This window comes from Bacillus rossius, chromosome 12, assembly GCF_032445375.1.
Source record: "Bacillus rossius redtenbacheri isolate Brsri chromosome 12, Brsri_v3, whole genome shotgun sequence".
Lineage (NCBI taxonomy): Eukaryota > Metazoa > Arthropoda > Insecta > Phasmatodea > Bacillidae > Bacillus > Bacillus rossius.
The window spans coordinates 42919943-42944157 of record NC_086339.1 but is presented as its reverse complement, the minus strand read 5'-3'; the positions used below and the strand labels follow the sequence as shown (position 1 = coordinate 42944157).

The following is a 24215-nucleotide window of genomic DNA, read 5'->3' as shown; positions in this document are numbered from 1 at the left end:
AGGAGGCGTCGCTGGGCGGCAGGCCGACCGTGTCCAGCACCATCACGAGCACTATGAGGCTGGACTGCGAGTGGTGTGTGGGAGTGTGGTGGAGAGAGTGTGTGGGGGGAGAGATCATTGTGCGCCAGCCACTCACATCATCCAGTCGACGGCGATGATGAAGGAGGCGTCGCTGGGCGGCAGGCCGACCGTGTCCAGCACCATCACGAGCACTATGAGGCTGGACTGCGGGATCCCGGACATGCCAATGCTGGTCAGCGACACAGTCAGGCTGCAATGCATCAACGCACATCACCATCCACCTGGTCACTGACACATCCTCGTATTGGGCCATCGCATAGTTGGTACAGTATAACCAGCCAATTAAAAGCCTTTTGGAACCATCGTGTATATTGAAGTGTCTTTTGAGTTTACTCACATTTAATACTAAAGCTGAATACTTACATGAGGCTTACTTCTGGTATAAGTAGCTATATTAAGGTTATGTTTATTACATCCAAAGTTTTACAATTATTTGCAAATTAAATTTCCAAAATTATTTAATCACAAAACTGTTTTTTATTTCACCCAACCCTAAATAAGATTACATTAATGAATTTTGAACAAGGTATAGGTCTCAATGACTTTCAATTGTACCAAATAAATTGTAATAAATTTGTTGTTTTATAAATTTCATGATAATTTAATTACAAAACATAATAAATACACAGCATGAAAAAACAAAAAGACATGGACTTTAATAATCTTACAACATTTTTAAAAATTTGAATTTGATCATCGCAATGTGATTGGTGGTATTTAATTTCCTTATCTAGCCTTCGTTTCTCAAAATATTTCCTGCCAATGCAATGGGGATTTTAAAAAAATAATTTAAAAAATTAAATGTGAAACATAACTACATTATATGTAATGAAAATGAAAAACAAATCACTTTAATCCTAATAGTTTATAGCTTACATAGGTTGTATATAAGTTTGATAAACAAATAATTGATCTGTTTTAACACAGTATTAGTTAAAAAGAAAATATGGTTCCATAAATAATTTAAAATTTTAGTCAGCATTATTAAGTATTTTACCTTTTTTTAATTTAAAAAACGGATAAAACTAAAATATATTCTAGTCTTTAAAAATGATTTACAACAGAAACATATTATTGAATCACCTTCATCATTAAATACATGATCTAAATTATTTTAATCCCGTAACATTAAAATAATTTGAAATTTAAATTTATTTTCACACTGTCTCGCTCTCACAAAAGTATAATGCTCGCCACTTACAAGTTGTTGAAGTACTAAAATATGTGAAAAAAATATAGTAGCCTTTACTAAACCTACAAACGGGATTCAGATTTGTTAAATTCATTAATTTTTCGATTTAAAGAAACTTTTCAACATTATCTTAAAACATTTTACTCCGAGTCTGTATTTCGCTGCTTCTCCGCGCTTTAATCTCATCCACAAATTTCAGTTATCTATGGATAGTTCCTCGGAAATTTAAACCATTTCCCATGTGTTACCTATACGGCTCTAAGAAGAACACCAATTTTTTTTTAAATATTTATCAAAACATTTAGCTTACTTGCTGTCATATTAATGATTTTGAAAGGATGGATTTTGGTGTCTTAACAAAGCGTTATAATAAACTATTTTGTGTGCCTACCTTTCGACAGAAGAAAACTTTTAAAAAATTCGTGTGTTCAACTTTACTTGCTGATGTAAATTTTCTGCAATGTAAGTAAATATTTTATAATGTTAAATAGAGCTAAAGGGTTACTTGTTTTGCTGGTTAAATAATTCACGCATCACAAAAAAATGAAGCAATATTTTTTTTATTCAAAATCAATGGCAATTTTAAAAGGGAAGGATATTAAAATTTTCCATGTTCCAATTGTATATTATAAATCTGTATTTAAGATAAAGTAAATGGAATTTTAATAAAAGTTGCCACTGTATCTATAGATTCAAATCAAAGATATATTTGAATGCAGACGCCCTATTTTCTAGCATACGTTCCCTTTTAAATATATGAATTGTATCATCTGCATTCTTTTAACCTGAATAAATCACTACTCCAGTATTTTTGAGATATGGCGACAATTCTTAGTCGACTAGATAACTTCCAACTCAAGTCGCTGCAATGTCAGTTTGGAATTTTTTTTTTTTTTTTTTTTTTTTTTTTAAGTAAAATCACCAGTCGATGTGTGAGGAAGTCAGAGATTATTGCACGCTGGGAATCTACCAACAGATAGATTAATTAAAGTGATTTAACATGACGCAATTTCATCACTAGTGTAATTCACACTAATTCAGGGTTGTTCCATTGATTGTATACTGCTATTGGAAGAGCTACGGTTGGAACATTTCCATCCACAATCGTTTTGGAACTCTTTCATTCAGCCAAAATTCAAAGACTATCCTTAGGTTTCCTGAGTATAATAACTCCTGGTCTAGTCACACCTTTTGGTGGAGAAGTTACTCTTCCAGTTATTATATTTTTCTAATGTCTTTGCAGGGACTTGGTTTGGAAATTATTCAGTCAACTGCAAATCGAAAGTTCACTCCAAAAAAAACCGTACAAACAAATTTTCCAGGTTGAAAGAATTGAATGACTTCAAGTAATTTGATGAATTTCGGAACGAGAAAAACACGATTTTCCAAACAGTTTTAAGAAATGCACATCGTAGGGTTATTTGAAAAATATGCAAGACCAATTTTTTTTAAACCATTATTTTGTAATGACAAGGGCAATGAAAACTCTTAATGTACTTCAAAGAATTTTGGAGCATGTTTGAGACTCATAATTTGACAAATAAAATTTGATCTCGTCGTCCACAAAATACTTGTCACTCTTTGTGCCTGTAACCAAGTGTCCCCAGTAACCCAACGATGTGTTGCACCTACCAGACGATGAAGTACTGGCCGAAGCTGAGCGGGATGTTCCTCATCTGCGCGATGAACAGCACCGCCACGGCGCCGTACAGCGCCGAGCCGTCCATGTTGATGGTCGCGCCGATGGGCATCACGAACTTGGACACGCGCAGGTCCACCTTGTTCTTCTCCTCCACGCACTTCATGGACACGGGCAGCGTGGCGCTGCTGCAGAGCGCACCGGCACAAAACAACACTTGCTGGAGGAAACTATGGACACACGACGGCGTGCCTTATCTGTGGGTAAGCCACTTATAAACTGTATCTCAAATTTTACACGTCTTCAAAAGTAGTTCCATTGGTCTACGTGTCATTCTCCCACTTTGTTCTGTCAACATTGGGTTGTCACTGCTCATTTACAAACATTATTTTTGATGCTTTGGAAGCGACAGTTGGGAAGGGGGCATCACTAGTATTCCAATACTTGATTAGCCGAGTTGTGAATATTTGGCGTATTCTTTTCACTCCAAGCTAGCCGTAGTAGTAAGAAACTTAAACAAGCAACTTATAAGTGTATTCATTGGCCAATACTCAAACAGAAATTTTATCCTTAGGGCTGGATTGTTAATGAGCGGGTAATACTGCTTATCTGTGTTTATTACTGGTTTATATTCTTAATAGGTGAATCAAAGAGATGTCAGTAAATATTCGAAATTTTAACACGTGTTTTTGAGATCCAAAGTTTTTTTATAATCTTACCTCATCTGATTTGATTTTAACCTGCCCCAGGATTTTTAACTTTTCAACCACTAGTTTTCATCTCGTCAACAAATGATAAGTAGAATGGATAATTTGTAGATTCAAACGAACATAAAAAAATAAATTAAAATTTATGTTTAAAATTTTTAATATAGTTTACACTTTTGTGTGTTTGCTCCCGCAGAATGTCAATATCAACATTTAAGTATTTCTAGTGATTTGTCTATTCATTCATCTTTATCGTAAAAATTTGAATAAAAAATATCATCATAGGCCTAGGCCTACTATTTAAAACGCTTTTGATATGATTTCCATGAAATAAATTACTTATGGTTTAAATATTCTTCGAAATAAAATGTTACACTTGTAAATAGGTAATTGGAACTACATAATAAACCTCGATACCAAACCAACCTTTTCTACACCGGGCGATATTTTCCATTGACAGCCACTTCATGAGAGGCGAGGACACATGCAGATAAAATAGTGCATGATTTATAGTAAGAAACAAACTCGATATTTGCCAGGAGTGTCTTCAAGCAAATATGGAAAACTGAAAGCAGGACGACCAGATAGAGATTCTAATCCAGGCACACCCAAATGCAAGTCAAACTTTGTATCACTGCGTCAGCACACTCGGTATTAGCAGCAAGGAGGAGTGATGTCTTTCCGCTATTGACTCCGAAAATGCCAACATATTAGTGTAAGAAGAAGGCCTATTTTTTAAATGACAATGATGAAGAACTGATATCATTCACTTTGAAACGCACTATTTTCATTTACGAACATGGGTCATAAACCATACACAGAGCAACAACAAGAACAAAGAACAATAGATAAAGATCGCAGGCTTTCACGGTCACTTTCTGCATTTTATTGGCTTCTGGGTGTAGGCCGAGTCAGGTAATAATTGTCTTGCGACGTTTCGGTAGTCATTGCAGCTGCCATCATTAGGTATACTGACGATGGCATCTGCAATGAATGCAATGTAGAACAATAGAGTTGTAAAAAAAATCAACCATGAACGTACGATTCGTAGAAACATTGTGAGAATGGTGACGTGTGTCAAATAAAACTCAGGGTGTTCGAACAAGGTTTGTGTTTTGATTTCCTCGACTCGCCACTTGCCGGATGGTTCCGTGACTTCTATGTTACTTGTTGTGTTGCTCTGTGCGGGAGGAGGGGGGGGACGATGGAGCACCTGGACAGCGTGCCGAAGGCGGTGGCCGCCGCCTCGGCCATGTTGTACAGGAACTTGAAGGGCAGCTGCCGGGTGGCGATGGTGAAGAAGAGCGGGATGGCAACGCCGCCGTGCAGGAAGAGCCCCAGGTACACGGTCATGAGGTACCAGCCCAGCTGGCCCGCCATGGCCGTCACGCTCTCCATCTGCAGGATCCGCGACGAGATGAGGCTCGGCACGCCGACGGGCGACAGCCTGCGGCGAAGGTCACACTGGCGTCATCGCGACGACCTCTGCACCGCCGTCGCCCTTCTGCTACCACTTGGGGTCGTGTTGTGACGCCGGAGCCAAGAGGTGTGACGCAGCTTTCAAGTCACTTGTTGTGTGTCTCATTGGTGAAGCAATTTTAAGTGTATGAATACAACCACATTAATATATACCCAGATGTTGCTAAGATACAGATATTTACTCGCTCCACAGGGAACACGTCGTGGTTTAAGGCTGTTATTCGTTTATCGTTACGAAGAATGAATTCGGATCCTCACCCATCGCCACTGAGGGATGAGTATGGTGCGAGTAGGGAACGTTCAGCAAGTATATTATGAGGTGTTTTACCACTGCCTTCCGCAGTATAGTGGTGAAGGGAAAAAAAACACAGATCCCTATCCTGAATCCGTGAAGGATATTCTTCTCGAGCAGATCGGGAATCTATCCTGGGTCCCTCATCTCATGGCCAGGAACTCTAACCATGGAGCGAACAGGTCCTTTGTAATCTGGTGTGATTGTCATGATAGTTGCAGTTGCCTACGTTAACAACAGGCACAGGACTTACAGTCTGATGGCTATTGATAATAAATATCATAAGGTTAAAGTTATAAAAGGTAAGATTGTAATTATTTATGTCTTGTTATGGCAAAAAATTTACTTAAATACTAAAAATAAAATATAGAAATAATTAAAAAATAAACATTGGCTGAGGTTAATCTCGCCCAAGATTCACCTTTAACCTCAATAAAAGGGAAATTGTATTTTCTTGCAATAAGTGTTGTGGATGTTTATTTATAAAAGAGTGCAATATCATGGATTGTTGCATATATTTTGGCCAGATGTATGCCAAATGCTATCTGATTTCTGTAAAAATCTGAGCAAGTAATTACCATTGCAACAATTTATTTTGACTTACTGCATCGAAATCACTATCTAGAAGTTCAATCTGTGTGTTTCTACAGTGAAGCACTGCCTATAAATTTGCTCGTATGGTCAGAATTTTAAAAATAGTTCGTTAATATACATATTTAGTGAAAAACTAAAATTCCAAAAGTATGTGAGAAGCCGAGATTTAAAAATACTAGGATGCGTAAAAACCATCTTGATTTTTAACATTGACTTTAACTGATATATAAAATGTTTTATTCTGACAACAAAGTTGCACGAGCGAGCGTGCATGTCCGTGACGGATATGAGTGATGGTGCGGGGAGATGGTGCTCACCATATGGCCCAGCCCGTCATGACCATGGTGGCGTCGCCCAGCGTGTCGAAGAGGTCGAGCAGCGGCCGACCGCCCTCGCCCATCTTGGACACGGCGATGCCGAGCGCGATGGCGAACACCACCATGCCTATGGTGTCCGTGCTGTCCGTGTACTGGCCGTCGATCTTCCAGTCCAGCACCGTCAGGTTCCTGCCGGCGTCCGCCGCCGCTGTGGGCCCACGCTACCCTGCACTCCACTCGTTCTCTCAACAAGCACCAGTGGTTCCCACCGCCCGCAGGGCTACACGCCATGTTGTCCCCGAGCACTGACAACCACGTGCAGTTGTTTGGAAACACTGTTCACGCAACAGCAGCGGCGAAGGATAGGTAGACAATGGTAAATAACCTTAATGACTCATAATATTAGCACAAGTTTATACTTTAAAGCGAATAATAGAGATATTCAAATACAATTTACTATTTATTTGCAGTTCTGAAATAATTTTTAAATAATAAAATTATGTTTGTAACTGAAAAGAATAAACAAATGAATAAAATGTGTCTTAATGTCTAGTTTACATTGGGTTCTTTAAAATCTAAAATATATTTGAAGGAGAGAATTTATGAGAATAGAATGAGGCACAAGATCATATTGGGGCACTTACGGAATATTTTGGCAGGGGAAAATAAAACATCCCAAGAAAACTTACTGGATTAAAGTGACGTTCACCATATTTTCCACTTAGGAAACAGGTCAAGGTTTTTCCGTTATCTCACTCAAAAAGTAATCTTTATCATCTTGTATAGAAGCGAGTGATCTTAATACTCAGCTATAATTGCCTCTGTTACAGATTTTGAAAGTCTATTCTGTGTTGCCACAATTAACTTATTTTTCTGATCCAAAAAACAAAATTCAATAAGCGAATGAAGCTTCATTTATAGGTATTTGGTTTAATAACAAATAAAAATAGCATTGAATGTAAATATAATGAGAGTCTATAGTTACGTCACATTCAATAAAGAAACGTTCACTGCATTTTTGTCATGTAAAAAAATATTTTCCCTTAAGGTTTATTTCGAAATTTATTAACATTTTACATTGTCTTGTGTAAAGTGTTTATAATTATTTTAAGAATCTAAAAAACAATACAATATTAAGAAACTTTCAAATAGTTAATATGTATTGAAATATACATAGCAATGTACACATAAGTAAATAATTTTTACGATTTAAAGTTAAAGAAACATTAAAGATTGTTGATGTAATAACATTTTCTTTATTTATGAAATGGCCTTTAAAACATTTTTTAAAAATTATATATACATAATGCTAAATATTAAATTTAATTATTGAAAATTTTTTGGGAAAAATAAGTGTTTTGACTCAACGTACACAAACACGGGAAAATTTGATAAAATTAGTAAATGTATGGGAGAGTTAAGTATAATATTAAAGTATACAATTAATTATTTATTATAAAATTACAATTCGAATGATATCTGCCACAATAAAAAACTTGCTCTTGCTGAGACTCGAACCAGGATCCGTAATATCCAACCACCGAGCCGGCAGGCCCTATTTTTGTGCACATCTGAGGAAGTAAAAATATTTAAGTGAAAAATATATAAATAAATAAAAAAATTTTAAAGATTTTATAAAATATATCATTACCTTCTAGTTCTTCAGATGTGGGCTCAATTAGAACGGTTTGGAACTGAAAAAAAAATTTATATAATCATAATTTTAATAATTTACTAGTAAAAGACATCCACACATTTCCAATTTTTAAATTGTTACAAATTAGATGTACTTATAAACGAAATAAATAATGACATTAGTTTTATAGCATTTTATTTTAAATAAGGCTCATAGGTGTAAAACATTTTTATTTTAGAACTCTTTAAAATATTAAATCTGCACAGTATTCGAAATGTCCCAAATAAAATTTTATGGTTTATGTTTGCAGTTTGTATTTTAAACCCGAAATGAATTTTCATCTTTGTTTGTAAATGGCTTTTCTTCATTTAAAAAATATATAATTTATTCAATTATAAATTTAGGTTGCTAAGTATGCAACGTCTGACAACTAACAATTGTATAGGAAAAAGTTTCTGCGTAAAAATATTTGCTTTCCAATTAGACGTTTTTAGAAAAATGGTCTCAAATATGTTCCTTTAAAGAATATTATTTTATTTTAGTTATTAATTTTAAGTTATCACTGTTTTAGGAAATACCAGACTGATGTGTATAGAATGTTATCTTTTGTAACAGATTTTTGTAAAAGTAGCAGAACTTTATCTCATTTTTAGTGAGACTATAAAAATTTGCTTTTCACTGTCACGCAATTGGAATTCAATGCATTTTGAGTTCATGTAACTATAGTTTTATAATTTCTTACTTGTGAATTATTATCGCATTCACCTTAGATCTACCCCACAATAAAAATCATCTTGCTTAGAGATCAAAACACTAACGCAAAGAATAATCGAGTAAAATAACTTAATTAATTTTTGGGCCAACACATAGAAAGTATGTCTATTTTTAAGGTTACCTAATGCTTAATTATGTTAAATATTGTATAAGAGAATTACAAGATCCTTATTTGCCAATCTTTGCTGAAAGTAACCCAAAATTTCATAATTTTTAAAATAGACTTATTTAATTTTCATAATAAACTTCTATAGCTGTTTAACTCAGATACTTTAGAGTATCGTTGAATTTCGTGCGATTTAGGAGTGCACTCTATGCGGAACGTGGTGCCAAGTTCAATTTTTTTCGTTGTCTAGTGACTACACTAATGTATAAACGTACACACACTTGCTGAAGCCATTGCTAATCGTGTTTCCGGTTTCACTTGTTTGATCATAAAAATAATTTTATCAGAATTTATGAGATTAAATAGATGTATGGAAACCTAGTCGGAAATATTACTTTTCTTGTTCTTAGTCAAACTGAAGAGATTAATTTTCATCACTTTCAACAATTGGAAATATTTGTTTAAAAGATTAATTAATATGAACTTAATATCAACAATTTTTTTATTATTTACATATATAAAAACATTAAATATGTACAGTTTTGTCACAGAGTAAGCCGTTAGGCTATATACTTACCCTAGCCATACATGCCCGAACAATATTCGGAGGGAACATGTTCCTGCAAAAAAAATTGTTTTATTAATTATTAATTATTTTTAACAATTAGCCATTTTTACTCCCTATTCACATCAACAAAATATAATAATATTAAGAAAAACATACTTGAACTGAACTTTAACTATTTGAGTTTAACCCTCGGAAAATTATATGGAAAGCAAAATTAGAGCAAAACATTAAAACCTCAAATCGTAAAAATCGATTAATGTACGTTATTGAATTATTTCTTTGTTAAATTACGTTTTATAAAATAGAAATGTAAATTGATTTACAAACTTCATTAAAATTATTGTTCCATATAACTAGCTACTTACTTTGGTTTTATGGGTAGAATTGTGAAAATCGTATTGTAATAGGCCTACATAAGTAAAATCGCATATACTAAAAAAATGCGTTTCCACTTAGTTAAAAATTGCCATTTTTGCTAATCCAAGGAAAGATTAGAGTATTTCTCTTATAAAAACTCAACAGTGAAATGATTTTTGAAACCTAAATTTTACCATCTGTTTATTCCTGCTACACGAATGTTTTGACTCAGCAGTCAATGGAACTTTTTACCTTCTTATTTAGCAAAATAAGACACTTATGGTAGTCACATGTGACATTTTAGTCGTATTTTATTAGATTTTAAACTGAGAGTTTCTAACTTTTTTTAAAGTCGTTCAATAAAAGCTGTCAAATATTCCTTTATATTATTTTCAAAATTTTAAACACTAAGAAACGGAAAGAAGTAACAGATATAAAATTCCTTATGTAACGATAACAGGTAATCAATTCCATAATACTTTTAAACACTCTTATCTTTTTCGTAACTAAAGTAAATATTTTAGAGTTAAAATGGACCCAATTTTAAATACTTTAACAGATGCTAGCTTACAGTGGTCTCTTAATTTTTTAATTATAGCTTATTTAACTTGCTAATGAAAACAATTGATATATTTATATAAAAATAAAATGTTCAGTAGGTTTAACTAAATAGGATATTCAAACATGTATTTCTGAAAGCGTTAAGAGAAAATGTTTTATTGGCAGTGATCAAAAATATCTTTGTAACGTGCTCTTAAACGCTGCATTCAAACAATACAAAATATGTGACTTGAATGTTTCTTAAAAATGTTATTAAAAATACGCAGGGGAAAAAATAATATTATACTTTCAGGTGCGTACATTTTAATATTTCTGAAACCTCAGCGGAATGTTTCAAAAACCTTTTTGTGATATTTCCTTGATATAAATATGTTTCAACTGGTTTTAAACTATACATAAAAAATATTGTAATTTAATATAGAGGGGATACACCGTCGTGGCTTGTCATGTGCCAATCGCGTGGCCAAACGTATCCTTAAAAAATAACACATTTAATGCATGGTTAAATATAAGTTGTCTGATACAGCATAAATGACTGCGAGGAAGCCTTATATGGATTAAGGCACTTGTGTTAGAAGGAAAGAGCAAAAGTGATGGTTAACTTAAGAAAAAAATCCAAAACGTGGAAGCATAATTCACCTGCTGATTCCATCAATTACCCGAAGTTGTTGAAATGCAGTTGTTTATATATGCATTATTTATTACATGCAGTGATCTGAAGACTTTTTAATAAAAAAAGTTATATAAATGATAAATTATAGGTACGTTGGAAGCACGACTTTCCTGAAGGAAGTCGGGTTAGAGTTTTATGGATAAAGTATCATGATAGATGAAACATTCTGGTATTAATTATTAGTTAAATATAATTAGATTTCTACTGTAATATCTTTGGTAGAAGATATAATACTTTTTATTGTCTCTTAAAAGGAGGAGGGGTTGGTTAGAAGTGTTGCATTTTTGTGTCAGAGAAACAATTGAATACAATAAATTATAATAATGCTCACATTTTTTTTCTTCGCAAATGATAATTGGCAAATTATAAATACACGTTTTTTTTTTACTACATAAATGTTGATTTTAACGTTCTTAATTATGATTTTAATTAGTTGAACTTAAAAATAGGTATTTAAAAATAAAAATTGGCCTGCAGTTTTCTAAACAACCCCGTATGTAATATGGGTATTGTGCTTAGAATAGATCAGCCAAGCCAAGGCTCCACTCTCGGACATCTAGAGCTCGGAGGAGAAGATGAGGTGGTGGCGAGGAGGAGGCGAAGAGGAGGCAAGGATAAAGCGAGGAGGAGGCGAGAATAAGGCGGGGAGGAGTCGAGAATAAGGCGAGGAGGAGGCGAGGAGGAAGCGAGGAGGAGGCGAAGAGTAGGCGAGGAGGAGGCGAGGAGGAGACGAGGAGGAGGCGAAGAGGAGGCGAAGAGGAGGCGAGGAGGAGGCGAGGAGGAGGCGAGGAGGAGGCGAAGAGTAGGCGAGGAGGAGGCGAGGAGGAGACAAGGAGGAGGCAAAAAGGAGGCGAGGAGGAGGCGAGGAGGAGGCGAAGAGTAGGCGAGGAGGAGGCGAGGAGGAGACGAGGAGGAGGCGAAGAGGAGGCGAGGAGGAGGCGAGGAGGAGGCGAAGAGGTGAGGAGGAGCCTCACCTGACGAGGTCCAGCATGGCGTCAGTGGTGGTGGTCTTGCGCGAGAAGCCGCCGGTGGTCTCCGAGCTGCTGCCGGCTCCCGGGCGGATGACGGCCGACAGCACGATGCCCAGCACCACGGCCGTCACCGTGGTCAGCATGTAGTAGGCCATGGCGCGCACTGCGATGCGCCACGACATCTTCAGGTCCAGAGAGCCGATGGAGGACACGATGGATGACACCATCAGCGGCAGTATGATAGCTCGCAGGATCTGCGGGGACCACCCAGCACTCGTGTCCAAGCCTCAAGCGTGTCCGCGTGTCCAGTGAGGTCCGGTGGGAGAGCTCCTATCTACTCCACAGCTAAATATAACTGGAGGCATAATAAATTACTTTTGAAGATGACAAAATTGCGTTAAGATAGACTAAGGGACTCTTATTTTAAAAAAATGAACTACCCACACCCATTACAAATAGCCGAGCCAAAAATTTGAACCTGGTTCAGCTGCTCTACTATCTTAAGCTAATGTTATTTGTGTCAAAGACGTACGCAGCAATGAGGGATATATCACCCACTGAAATCCCTAAAATATTTATATAAGTCTTTAAATTTCCAACTACAAGAGTAAATAATTTGAAGGCAAATAGCAAGCAAAGTGGTTATGTCCCCTTTCAAATCCTTATCCCCACCAAATTAAATTTTCCTTACGTTCCTGGTCCTGGCACCAGTGTTTTGAGCAGCTTCGTGTGGTTGTCCTCGTTAGTAATCTAACTTCTTGTTTTCTTCTCAAGCAACATTTAAGTAATTTCAAATTTATATACAATGTAAATAACACCGAATGTATGTCATTTTGCTCACCCGTTGGCGTCGATGAAGTGATCAACTGATCAGCTAGCCTGTTTGATCTTCCAACTCTGCGGTCGTGGGTTGTACTTCCACATCGAAGGGACGTATCGAGCTAAACGTCGCGTCAGATTTGATGTAATTGCATGTCTTCGCAAGATCTATTAACTGCTGCACGTCCGTGGTTCTGTGCCTGCACCTCAAAGGTAGTGATCAGAATAAATAGCCAGGGACGGATCTGTTTTACATGGTAGTGAAGCTGCCATGGGCCCCAATGTACCTGGAATATTTACGATATTCAGGCGCGGCACGGTTCTGGCGAACCCACAGCTACGCACAGTGGTTGAGGAGACCCATCTCAACATGCTACGCCACTGCAGGCCACCAGCCGCCGAATACCCCAGGACACCACCAGTGCAAGCCCCCCCACTGTGGGCCCGGTAAATACCGACACGGTCCGTACCTTTCACATCACTGGGACTCCTCGGTCACCCAGATGCTCGTGATCCAGCCGAGGATTACCCAACCTCTGCTAGCTTTGCAGGCTAGTACCCGAGCATTAAAGTAGCTCACGACTGCCACTTGTCATTGGGGCGGGGACCCCTCCAAGTGTGCTCCAAGCGATCGGAGCACCACTGCCACCACGAGTCCATCTCCATAATCTGATCCAGGGCCATTTAAGGAAACCTCAGCGGGGATCTGTATCATCAAAGGATCAGTCCCATGGTACCCTTCACTTTCAGGTATAGTGCGTTCCCGGCACTACCTCCAGTCCCAGCGAACGCCGCCCTCGGCCGCATAGATATCCTCGGTTACTCACCTCAGACTCTCCCCCGCCACCGGGTTACAGCCCCATCAGAAAAGGCCCGGGTTGCGCCCGACCACGGCGACCCTCAGGACTCTTAGCAGTCCTTCGCTATTCCATGCACACCATTTGGTTCATCACATTGAACCAGGTGTCTTGAGACACCACCTAGGGTTTGGGGGTCCAAACCCCCCGATAGCTTTTCGGCAGGTCAGGGCGCAGCCACCCCTCCACAGCCTACTAACCTACTAGAAATTCCCGTTTCGACTCACCGAGGAAGTCTGAGGATCGGGCAATCCCGGCAGAGCCCTATTTGTATATCAACACTGGCGCCGCGTGAAGGCTATGGGTTGCCGTAAGCAGGAGAGGCTATATATTCGCGTCACTTGCCCGTTTCGGTAACCTGGCGAGAGCATCACTCAGATACTAGAGCCGGCTACAGCTCCGACACGTCGTAGGTCAGCAATCATTCCCCGAGGGGACCCAGGCACCTTGGCCAGCTGATGTAATTGCAGACGATAAAGTTGAAAAGATGCTAACAAAGCATTGGTGGAATAAATTTGTGGGGAATGTATTTTGTGCACCTCAATGTAACCCCCGCCATTGCATAGCAACGTCCACCACATTTTACCACTTTCGTGCTGTCTGGCTTGGGCCGCCGGGTATTGAATCCGGAACAGTCTTGATGGAAAGCGAGCGAACTGACCAATATACTCTCATAGTTGTTGGTTATCGATTTTTTTTTAGCTAATGACTCGAGGTTTAATCATAATTATATATTTTGTATTCCCTTCAAAAATTATTTCTTCGAACTTACTTTTCGTTTACTATTGTCAAAAAAGCAATTATTCACTCAAAAAAAAGAAATGTTCGTCTACCATTTTGTAGTCTATTCGTTATTAGGAATTAATTTTACACCGTCAAAATTTAAAATAATATACCTATCATTGTGTCCGTTCCCTATTTATTGACTTCGATAGTATTTACTAAAAAGTGTATAAAACAATTTAATTGACATTCGACTTTAGGTGGAGACTCCTACAATTTACTGTCTAGAAATTAAGAAACCATTTGAATATATATAATTAAGATATCTCTATAATTCTTTAAAAATAATATCAGGCTTCACTCTTTTTTTTAACAATTAAAATATATTATAATATTTCCTATCTCTTGGAGTAATCAATTTAAAGCAACAAAACAACTAATATAACACTATTAGTTTAAAGGATATTAGTTCCTTTAACTTACGTGTAAAAAATATATTCAGCAATTTTTATATCAGATGTTATCGTCTAAAAAATTAAATAGATAGCAATAGCAATGCTTGACGGCCAGGGACGGGAGGGAGCCCACCTGCCGGAAGACCTTGGCCAACCGCACATGTGCACTGTACAATGCTCGAGGACCAGGGACGGGAGGGAGCCCACCTGCAGTAAGACCTTGGCCAACCACACGTGTGCACTGTACCAGGCTCGAGGACCAGGGACGGGAGGGTGCCCACCTGCAGGAAGACCTTGTCCAACCGCACGTGTGCACTGTGCAATGCTTGAGGACCAGGGACGGGAGGGAGCCCACCTGCAGGAAGGCCTTGGCCAACCACACGTGTGCACTGTACCAGGCTCGAGGACCAGGGACGGGAGGGAGCCCACCTGCAGTAAGACCTTGTCCAACCGCACATGTGCACTGTACAATGCTCGAGGACCAGGGACGGGAGGGAGCCCACCTGCAGTAAGACCTTGGCCAACCACACGTGTGCACTGTACCAGGCTCGAGGACCAGGGACGGGAGGGTGCCCACCTGCAGGAAGACCTTGTCCAACCGCACGTATGCACTGTGCAATGCTCGAGGACCAGGGACGGGAGGGAGCCCACCTGCAGGAAGGCCTTGGCCAACCACACGTGTGCACTGTGCAATGTTCGAGGACCAGGGACGGGAGGGAGCCCACCTGCAGGAAGGCCTTGGCCAACCACACGTGTGCACTGTGCAATGCTCGACGGCCAGGGACGGGAGGGATCCCACCTGCAGGAAGACCTTGGCCAACCACACGTGTGCACTGTGCAATGCTCGACGGCCAGGGACGGGAGGGAGCCCACCTGCAGGAAGACCTTGGCTAACCACACGTGTGCACTGTGCAATGCTCGACGGCCAGGGACGGGAGGGAGCCTACCTGCAGGAAGACCTTGGCCAACCACACGTGTGCACTGTGCAATGCTCGACGGCCAGGGACGGGAGGGAGCCTACCTGCAGGAAGACCTTGGCCAACCACATGTGTGCACTGTGCAATGCTCGACGGCCAGGGACGGGAGGGAGCCCACCTGCAGGAAGACCTTGGCCAACCACACGTGTGCACTGTACCAGGCTCGAGGACCAGGGACGGGAGGGAGCCTACCTGCAGGAAGACCTTGGCCAACCACACGTGTGCACTGTGCAATGCTCGACGGCCAGGGACGGGAGGGAGCCCACCTGCAGGAAGACCTTGGCCAACCACACGTGTGCACTGTGCAATGCTCGACGGCCAGGGACGGGAGGGAGCCTACCTGCAGGAAGACCTTGGCCAACCACACGTGTGCACTGTGCAATGCTCGACGGCCAGGGACGGGAGGGAGCCCACCTGCAGGAAGACCTTGGCCAACCACACGTGTGCACTGTGCAATGCTCGACGGCCAGGGATGGGAGGGAGCCTACCTGCAGGAAGATCTGCCCCGGGAAGGCGATGTACATGATCTCGCGGTCCGTCCAGCCCTCCTCCCCGCCCGCCAGCCTGAGGCACACTCCCAGCACGACCCCCAGCAGCGCGCCGCCCAGGGTCAGCGAGGTCAGCAGGTTGCCCTGCAGACACTCCTTCAGCTTCGCGCCGGCCTTGTCCATCCCCGCTGCAACACACATCCGTCCCCTACACTGCAGGTCTGCCTGCTACCGTTCTCCCGTGGCCACTTTCACCATCGCCTGTTTTCATGTGTATTAACTTAGCTCTCGGTAAACGCCATTGGATGCTAGTTATTTAGTGAATGGAACGGAAATGTGTAACAATGGTGCTGCCATCTGTGACGGATGGTACTAATAAAATTTTACAAATACAAAGTGAATTTTTATAGTATTAATGTTTAGTGATTTTTTTTGAAGATGAACAGTGTTTTAATCAATTACTTTACTAAAATAAAGTCCATATCCGGGGTTTTGGTAATTGCAAAACGCTGCCATAAATTTAAGTGAATAAGAACTAGTGGGGTCACTTATAGGGTACGCATATTTATTCGTAATAAAGTAAATCTATTCCAGTCTTGAAATGCACTTCAAATGAGCCCAGTTTTAATATCATATTTGCTCAGTGAAAATTAAATTTTAAAATTAAGTTTATTTTTTTCCCTCTCCCAATATCTCAAACCTATCCTACGTTCCTGGGTAGACTTGTAAAACACACGCACCGATAAACACCACAGCTATTTTGTTATTTAAACAATATGACAGTAAATAATTGTTGTTGGCAATTGATATTTTGTATAAATATTTTGATTGTTTCCTAGAAGCCGCTACGCTAAAATATGACCAACTTGTTTCTGCAATATTTGCCGAGAACTTGTTCCATTAAAAGCTATAATTTTGTAATGACTTGTTGTAGTGATTACAAACTACAATGTTAAAATTCAAAAACATTTTTTTTTTTAAATCAACAAACACTGCAAAACATTTTTTAACCTCTAGTACACAATAGCACAAAAAAGTTCGAGCTAAATAAGTAGAAACTATAGACTAAAACAGTTGTCTTTTAAGAGGAGCGTGTACCTTTTTCGATTGAAAAAATTTAAGTTTCCAATTTATTATAAAAAAACTACATTTCCTGCTGTTTAGAATGATGTACAACACTTGACATTTTGAAACATATTTCTAGACCATAAATTTAATTAAATCATTGTGATGTTTCCATTTTTTGAGATACTGAAGACCTGGAACCTTACGATGTTTTTTTTATATTTATTTTAGTACCTTTTTTATGTCTGCATTATTTCTAATTCCTGTTACTAAGTTGGCAGCACACTTCTCAAGATTTTCCTAATTTGGCAACACTTCAAAATATGTTTTCTTTTGTTTGGGTAAACAACTAATTCATTCATTGTTGTGTTTATCTGTGTTGGTGTAACAGTCGTGAGTTTTATTTAATTTTATAAATATATTGTGCTAACTGGTTAGTAGAACTATATTGTGTATTAATGTACCTGGTTACAATTATGGCAAGAATAAGGAAATTAAATCCAATGCGGACTTTCAGACTTACAAAGAAACTTAAATCTAATAGTATGTGTTCAGCATCAACATATACAGGTTCTGTGCAAATAAGTTCAAAGAAATCTTCTAGTTCGCAAAAACTGAAACATTCCAAACTTCCAAATGATTTTGATGAAGAGACTGGTGTGAAGGTTATTGTTTATTTAGAACTTATTTCTAGGTTAGTACAGTCATCAGCAAAGTGTAAATTTTGTGGTAGTAAAAATAGCCTTGTGGTGACTCTCCATGAACAGTTCAAATGTGGTTTGGCTCATAGAATTGTAATAAAATGTAGTATTTCTGACGAAAGTGGTCAAGTAATGAGTTCAAAGTGCATTGGCAGGATAAAGCATTTGGGGAAGATTTTTTCAGCTGTAATGAATTTGTCACCACCAAACACAAAATTTGAAAAATACAACACAAAGCTTCTTGCAGCTGTTACTGAAGTTTTTGACGCATCTATGAGACATGCAGCAAAAGAGGTTGTTATAGGAAATGAATGAAAATCAGATGCGGCTGCTGCTTTTTATGGTACATGGAAAAAGCGGGGCACACATCTATGAATGGAGTGGTGACTGTAACCTATTTTGACATAGGCAAAGTGTTAGATTTTGAATGCTTCTCCAAATTTTGTAGTGGCTGTGTTCATAAAACAAATGTACAAAATCCAGAGAAAAAGGAGTAGCACAAAAAGACATGTGCAGCCAATTACGAGGGCTCAAGTGGAGGTATGGAGGTTGCTGGATCCACTACTCTATGTGCTCGATCTGAAAATAAACTTGGCCTGCTTTATGTTCAGCATTTAGGAGATGGAGATTCTAAAGGATTTGCAGTTGTTCTAGGAAACAAGCCCTATGGAAATAATATTGATATTACCAAGCTTGAATGTGTTGGGCATGTATAGAAACGTGTTGGCACCCGACTTAGACGGCTGAAACGTTATATGAAAGGACAAAAACTTAGTGACGGTAAAGGGCTTGGGGGATAAGGAAGACTCACTGAAGCTGAAATAGACCAGTTGCAGCGTTATTATGGCCAGACCATAAGGAAAAATCGAACTGATATAGAAGATATGAGAAAAGCTATTTGGGCAACCTATTTTCATAAGAAATTAACAGATGAAAATCCTCGGCATTTCGTTTGTCCATCTGGTGCAAATTCTTGGTGGAAAATCAATAGTGTTAAAGCAAACTATCAAGAAAATGAATACAGACACCATAATTCACTGCCAGAAGCAGTTATGGAAACTATAAAACCAGTTTTCAAATACTTATTTTAAAAAAACCTCTTGAAGCGGTGTCTCCGCGGGAAAACTCAAATCCCAACGAGAGTTTCAACAGCACAGTGTGGTAAAGGCTTCCAAAAACAGTCGACATTGGGCTCCAGACCATGAAACTTGGGGTCGCTGATGCAGTGGTTTGTTTCAATGAGGGCTATGTTGCCAAAGCCAATGTTCTGGAGATATTGAACGTCAACGCTTTGAAATTTGTGATGAATGGTCTCAAAGAAATATATGCAGAAAGAAGAAAAAAGGCTGACAAAGAAATTCTAGAAGAAAATAAAAAGAAGAGGGTGAAAAGAAGACTGGGAAAAGGGAAAAGGGTAGACAGCGAAGGTTATTGTCCAGGAGGGTTTTGAAATGAAAAGGTGCACCTTCATCTTAAAGCTTGATTTTTCGAAAGTGTTGTTTTTTCATGTTAGGTTACATGTTTCTCAAAAAATATTTCAGCTACAGACTTGAAAGGTGGCACAAAAATTTATTTTTACTATATAAGTTTGTGTTACTATTCTTATGAAAATAAGTTTAATTTTACTATTTAAAAAAATAATAATTACTCTAAAATTTCAGAATAATTTTATTGTAAATTAAATGTGTTAATTTTACTATACTGGTAGGGAAGGCATAATGATATTAGCTAAATAATCTGGCAAAATCGCAGGTTGATAGGACCAGTATATTTCGAAATAACTCTACCTAAATAAAAGCAGTTTTTTTTTTTTTCATTTAAAATACATGTGAACCAAAAAAGGTATTCGCTGGTATGAGTGTTTTAAAATAATGAAATACATGAATATGTAAAATGGTCGTAAATATTTATGTTTTTCTAGTTACTTTTTTCCATGTGAAATAAAGTTGACTTTTGCATTAGTGGTAAATTATTTTGTCATGTGTTATATTAGATAGAAACATCCGTGCCAGCTAGAATGAAGGCTCGGACAGCTGTTTTGTTGGAAGCTATTAGCGGAGGCTGTACGGAACCTTCCATCGCAGCATACGTGCTTAAGATGCTAACACGTGGGGTTACTGTGTCTTATTTGCAGAAAATTTCTTTTTATCAATCAGAAAAAATGCTTGGATCTACATCCCTGCAATAAATTACAGGATTTCAATATTGCAAATAATAACCACATTAATCTACTCAGTTTCACATGGCTATGAATAAATCTGGAAAAAATTTAAACATGTTCAAAAACCTTTTTTTAAAATATATTATAAACGTTAAAATACTAAATTGTCAACAAAAAATGAGGAAATATTTTGGCGGTTTCTTTCTTGGGGGATTGTTTTAGGACACCATAATGTATTAATTACCAAAACATCCTATGGAGCATTTTTTTTTTTGCTTTTTAAAAATAATAAATTACCTACATTAAATTTTTTTTTCAGTTCAATCATTTATCTAGTAAAGAATGTGTTCAAAGATTCTTGGCCATATTGGGTAAAGTAGCCTATAGACATCAATCAACACACGTGTTTTATCCTGAGATCAGTTATTACGGATGTTGTTCCAGCTCTCTGTGTCAAAAAAACAGCTTACTTGCTTGACAAACTTGCAAACCTAGAGCGGTCGCTTTAGTTTGCTGACACTTATTCCTGGGTTGCCTACCGAGCAAACCAAATGGTTCGCTGTGTGCATGCAATGAACACTTTTCTTAAAAAAATATTAATGATTTCTAAGAGATTTCTCTCTAATAAGGAAGTGGGCCGGGTACCCGGGTCGTACAATGTCTCCATACTTGGCGTAGCGGAAGTTCACCTCTCAACTATTAGATGCACAAAGCCAGTGGACTATATTGAAAAGCATAGGTACATGAGACAGACGCTTTTTTTTTAAATTTAATTAACAAATATAGATTGAACGCGGTTAATTAATACGAACGAGTCAGTTGCTCACATAGCAGTGTGCTAGACTTGGAACCACAACGTGTTAAACATGAAACCACTGGGTCTCTGGATATATATTTTTTTCTTTTTCATTGGTTTTTTTTCTGCGTATATTTGCATAAAAAATATTAGAATGAATATTTTGGAATGAAAAAAAAAATGGTTGTCTGTAAAGTCGGTTTACGGACGATAGTTTAACGAGACGTCATAACAAAACATTGATGAAATGATTGCATACTTTTATGAATATAATTGAATCATTTTTATTGAATTATCACTATTTTGTATGGATACAAAAAAGGAGTGAAATGATCTCTACAATTTAATTGATAAATTTACTTTTATTTGCACTCATTAATTCAAATATGTTTATTACTTTAACGAAGAGATTATTTTAACTATAACTTTTATACATGTTTGCTATTTAACTTCTTCCAATCTGTGTTATTATGTTAAAGATAGGACGATGATAGGAAAAGTAGGAAACGAATGTGTTTCAAGTTTAATGTGCCTCGAAAAAGTCAAATCGATGGTTGTTCCAATCGAATGGAAGAGAGATATATGCGGTGCAAGCGTACAATGAGCGTAACGGGACACCGAATAACGGGACAATGTGCGTAACGGGACACTTTTTCGTGCGTGCAGCCAGCGTTCATTGATTTATTGGACTTTGTCACGTCAAAAAAATATATATCTGCAAAAAAAATACTGTACCTATATTTTATTTTCAACTTATTAACATATATTATAAATAAGGACTTTTTACTTAATTTTCCTAAATAATAAATGTAATACACTGTTCGTCGCTTTGGATTTTACGAGTGCCTGGTTGGTACTAGTCATATAAAAACGGAAAACCATAATTTATACGACCTCTAGCTCAATCCTAGTTCTTGCAATAATTATAAGGTTTATTTTTCAAAGACTCTAAGGAAGAAAAAAAACAAACTTCAATTACATTCCAAAAATTTCTCTTTGATCGCACAATATTGCAGCGTTCTAAACCTTTCATTTTAATTATAAATTTTTAAGTGTATGGATTCTTTTGAATGTGATAAAAAATACACATAGTATATTAACTGACAAAATAATTAACATTTCACGCCTAATTTAATATTAATTCAAATATTTAATTATAAATATACGTAAGAATTGAAAGAAAGAAAATATACGTACAAATATGGGAGAAAAAACGAAAACAAAAAGAATGTGAGCGAGTCTTTCAGAAATCGGCAGAGATGTGTAACATCTAATATCGTTCTCGTGTTGTAAATACACTTTTAATACTCAACTAGGATACGAAATTTAACGTATAATTCTTTAAAATAATGCTAAGCATTATAAATATACGCAAATTTTGTTCAAACTACATTTATTGGCGAGAATCACACGTAGTTTCCGCACCCACCCTAGATTTCGCTACCAGAGCATCTACGTTGACTATTGAATCATTTGATTATCAGTAAGAAATTTTAAATTTATAATGAAATGGCTCCGATAAAATCGAAAAATTTTTGTAAAACATACTAAACCGTGGACTGGAACCTCATTTTCGACGACGAATAATATTCAAATACTGTCCATCTTGTTAAAATGCATTAAAAAGTTATTACTGCAAAGTTTACCTTTGGCTTTGTGTACATTGGTTGGCACTATCTGCCACAGATGGCAGCACCTTGGTTATATATGTCCGTTCTCTGTGACTTCCGTTCCATCGAATTATTATTACTCCTACCAAATGCCGTAGGTATAACACATCAAATTGTTGCATGCAGCAAGACTTGATTCAGGCATAAACTGGTTGACAGACAAGCAGGCTGCCGAGTGAACTACGGGTTCGTTCAAATCAGAAGTAACGTTTAGTCTACTGAAGTCGTTTAAAATTTCTGAAAGACGTATTTCTTCGCTATCTAATGCACATCATAGCCAATGCATATCTTCACCCTGCACCAAGTCTGGTGATATTATGAGACTCGACTAACCTACCCTCTCCTTGTTTGATAACAAACCTCTTACGTTTTTTATTTGATATTTATTCCCTTTGACAAGTTTTAGTGTGAGTATAAATGTAATTGCAAATGGTCAAGAATCGTTTCCAAGAGCATTTCATGTAATGGAAGTTTTTAATCTTTTCATTTTCGCTATCTAAACGAAGACAAAACTGTCGATCCTATATATGGAAGTTAACTTTGCGAGGTGATTCTCTCATACGGTGACTATCCTTGTTTTGGTAACTATTTTTGTGATGACTTAATATATATCAGTACTCCAAAACTATTTTATTCAAGTGTACTTGCTTAGAATCTCTGGACGTATCGATGTGATGCAAAACCGCTTTTGTCGCCTTCACGGACTCTATGAACAGGCTATCAGAAATATGGAACGTTGGCCATTATTTTTTTTTGTAATTGGCGCTTTCGTTTTTTCAGTAATCGAATAAGAACAATACTGTTTTTAGGAAAATGGTTATTTAAAAAATGTAAATAAAGTTATAAAAGCCATTTAACTCAAAATGAATAAATACTATTAAAGGTACATTTTGATGGGTTGACTCAAACCCGCAAAATTAGTTGTACGTGAATGTTTCAAACTTAAGTTTCATAACTTTTTAATACTGTTTATCTAGGCAAGTAGAAACATATATCAAGTCAACTGTATTTTCAATTATTTATACTTAATACATCAGGTTATGTTGACAACATATTTCTTAAAGAAAGACGAATTTCTGGAAATATTTAGTATTTTAAAAAGGTTGGTTAATATAAGTCACGAAAGTAGTGAAGAGACTATTACATAAGACAATTTAGTTACTAAAATTAAAACTCTTTTTGAAAGGAAACAAAAATTCCAAAATGTTGGCCACTTTTACATCAGAAAACTATTCAATATAAATATACATAAACTGTAAAAACCTTATTCATAATAAGATACATATCTATTATTAACATAGCTGCGCTGAAATACCTTTCAAATATAATTTCCTGAGAAAAAAAGCAGATTAAAAGTTTTTTTAGTAAAACAGGGAGAATTTGTAGCTATAATTTATGTTCTTTCCATGTTAAACAAATCCCAAATCAGAATAATATAATTAATAAATTAAAACACCATTCTTACCTAGTTGACTGTTTAATGGAAACAAAACGAACTACTTGCAGTCCTGTGCAAAACAATGTTTTATCACACACACATTCCTGCCTTTTATGAG

The 24215-nt window shown here is 37.4% G+C and overlaps 1 protein-coding gene across 1 annotated transcript; it reads right to left on the bottom strand.

The window, feature by feature from the left end:
• Window positions 1–55: 55 nt before the first annotated feature.
• On the bottom strand, window positions 56–24215 carry LOC134537878 (excitatory amino acid transporter 3-like). The gene is made up of 9 exons (XM_063378774.1): window positions 24125–24215; window positions 16267–16454; window positions 11951–12201; window positions 9395–9437; window positions 7953–7995; window positions 6302–6509; window positions 4833–5066; window positions 2906–3100; window positions 56–271 (listed from the first exon to the last, which is right to left on the bottom strand). The coding sequence occupies exons 2-9, from the start codon at window positions 16447–16449 to the stop codon at window positions 133–135; spliced, it is 1296 nt and encodes a 431-aa protein (XP_063234844.1). The 5' UTR covers window positions 16450–16454; window positions 24125–24215; the 3' UTR covers window positions 56–132.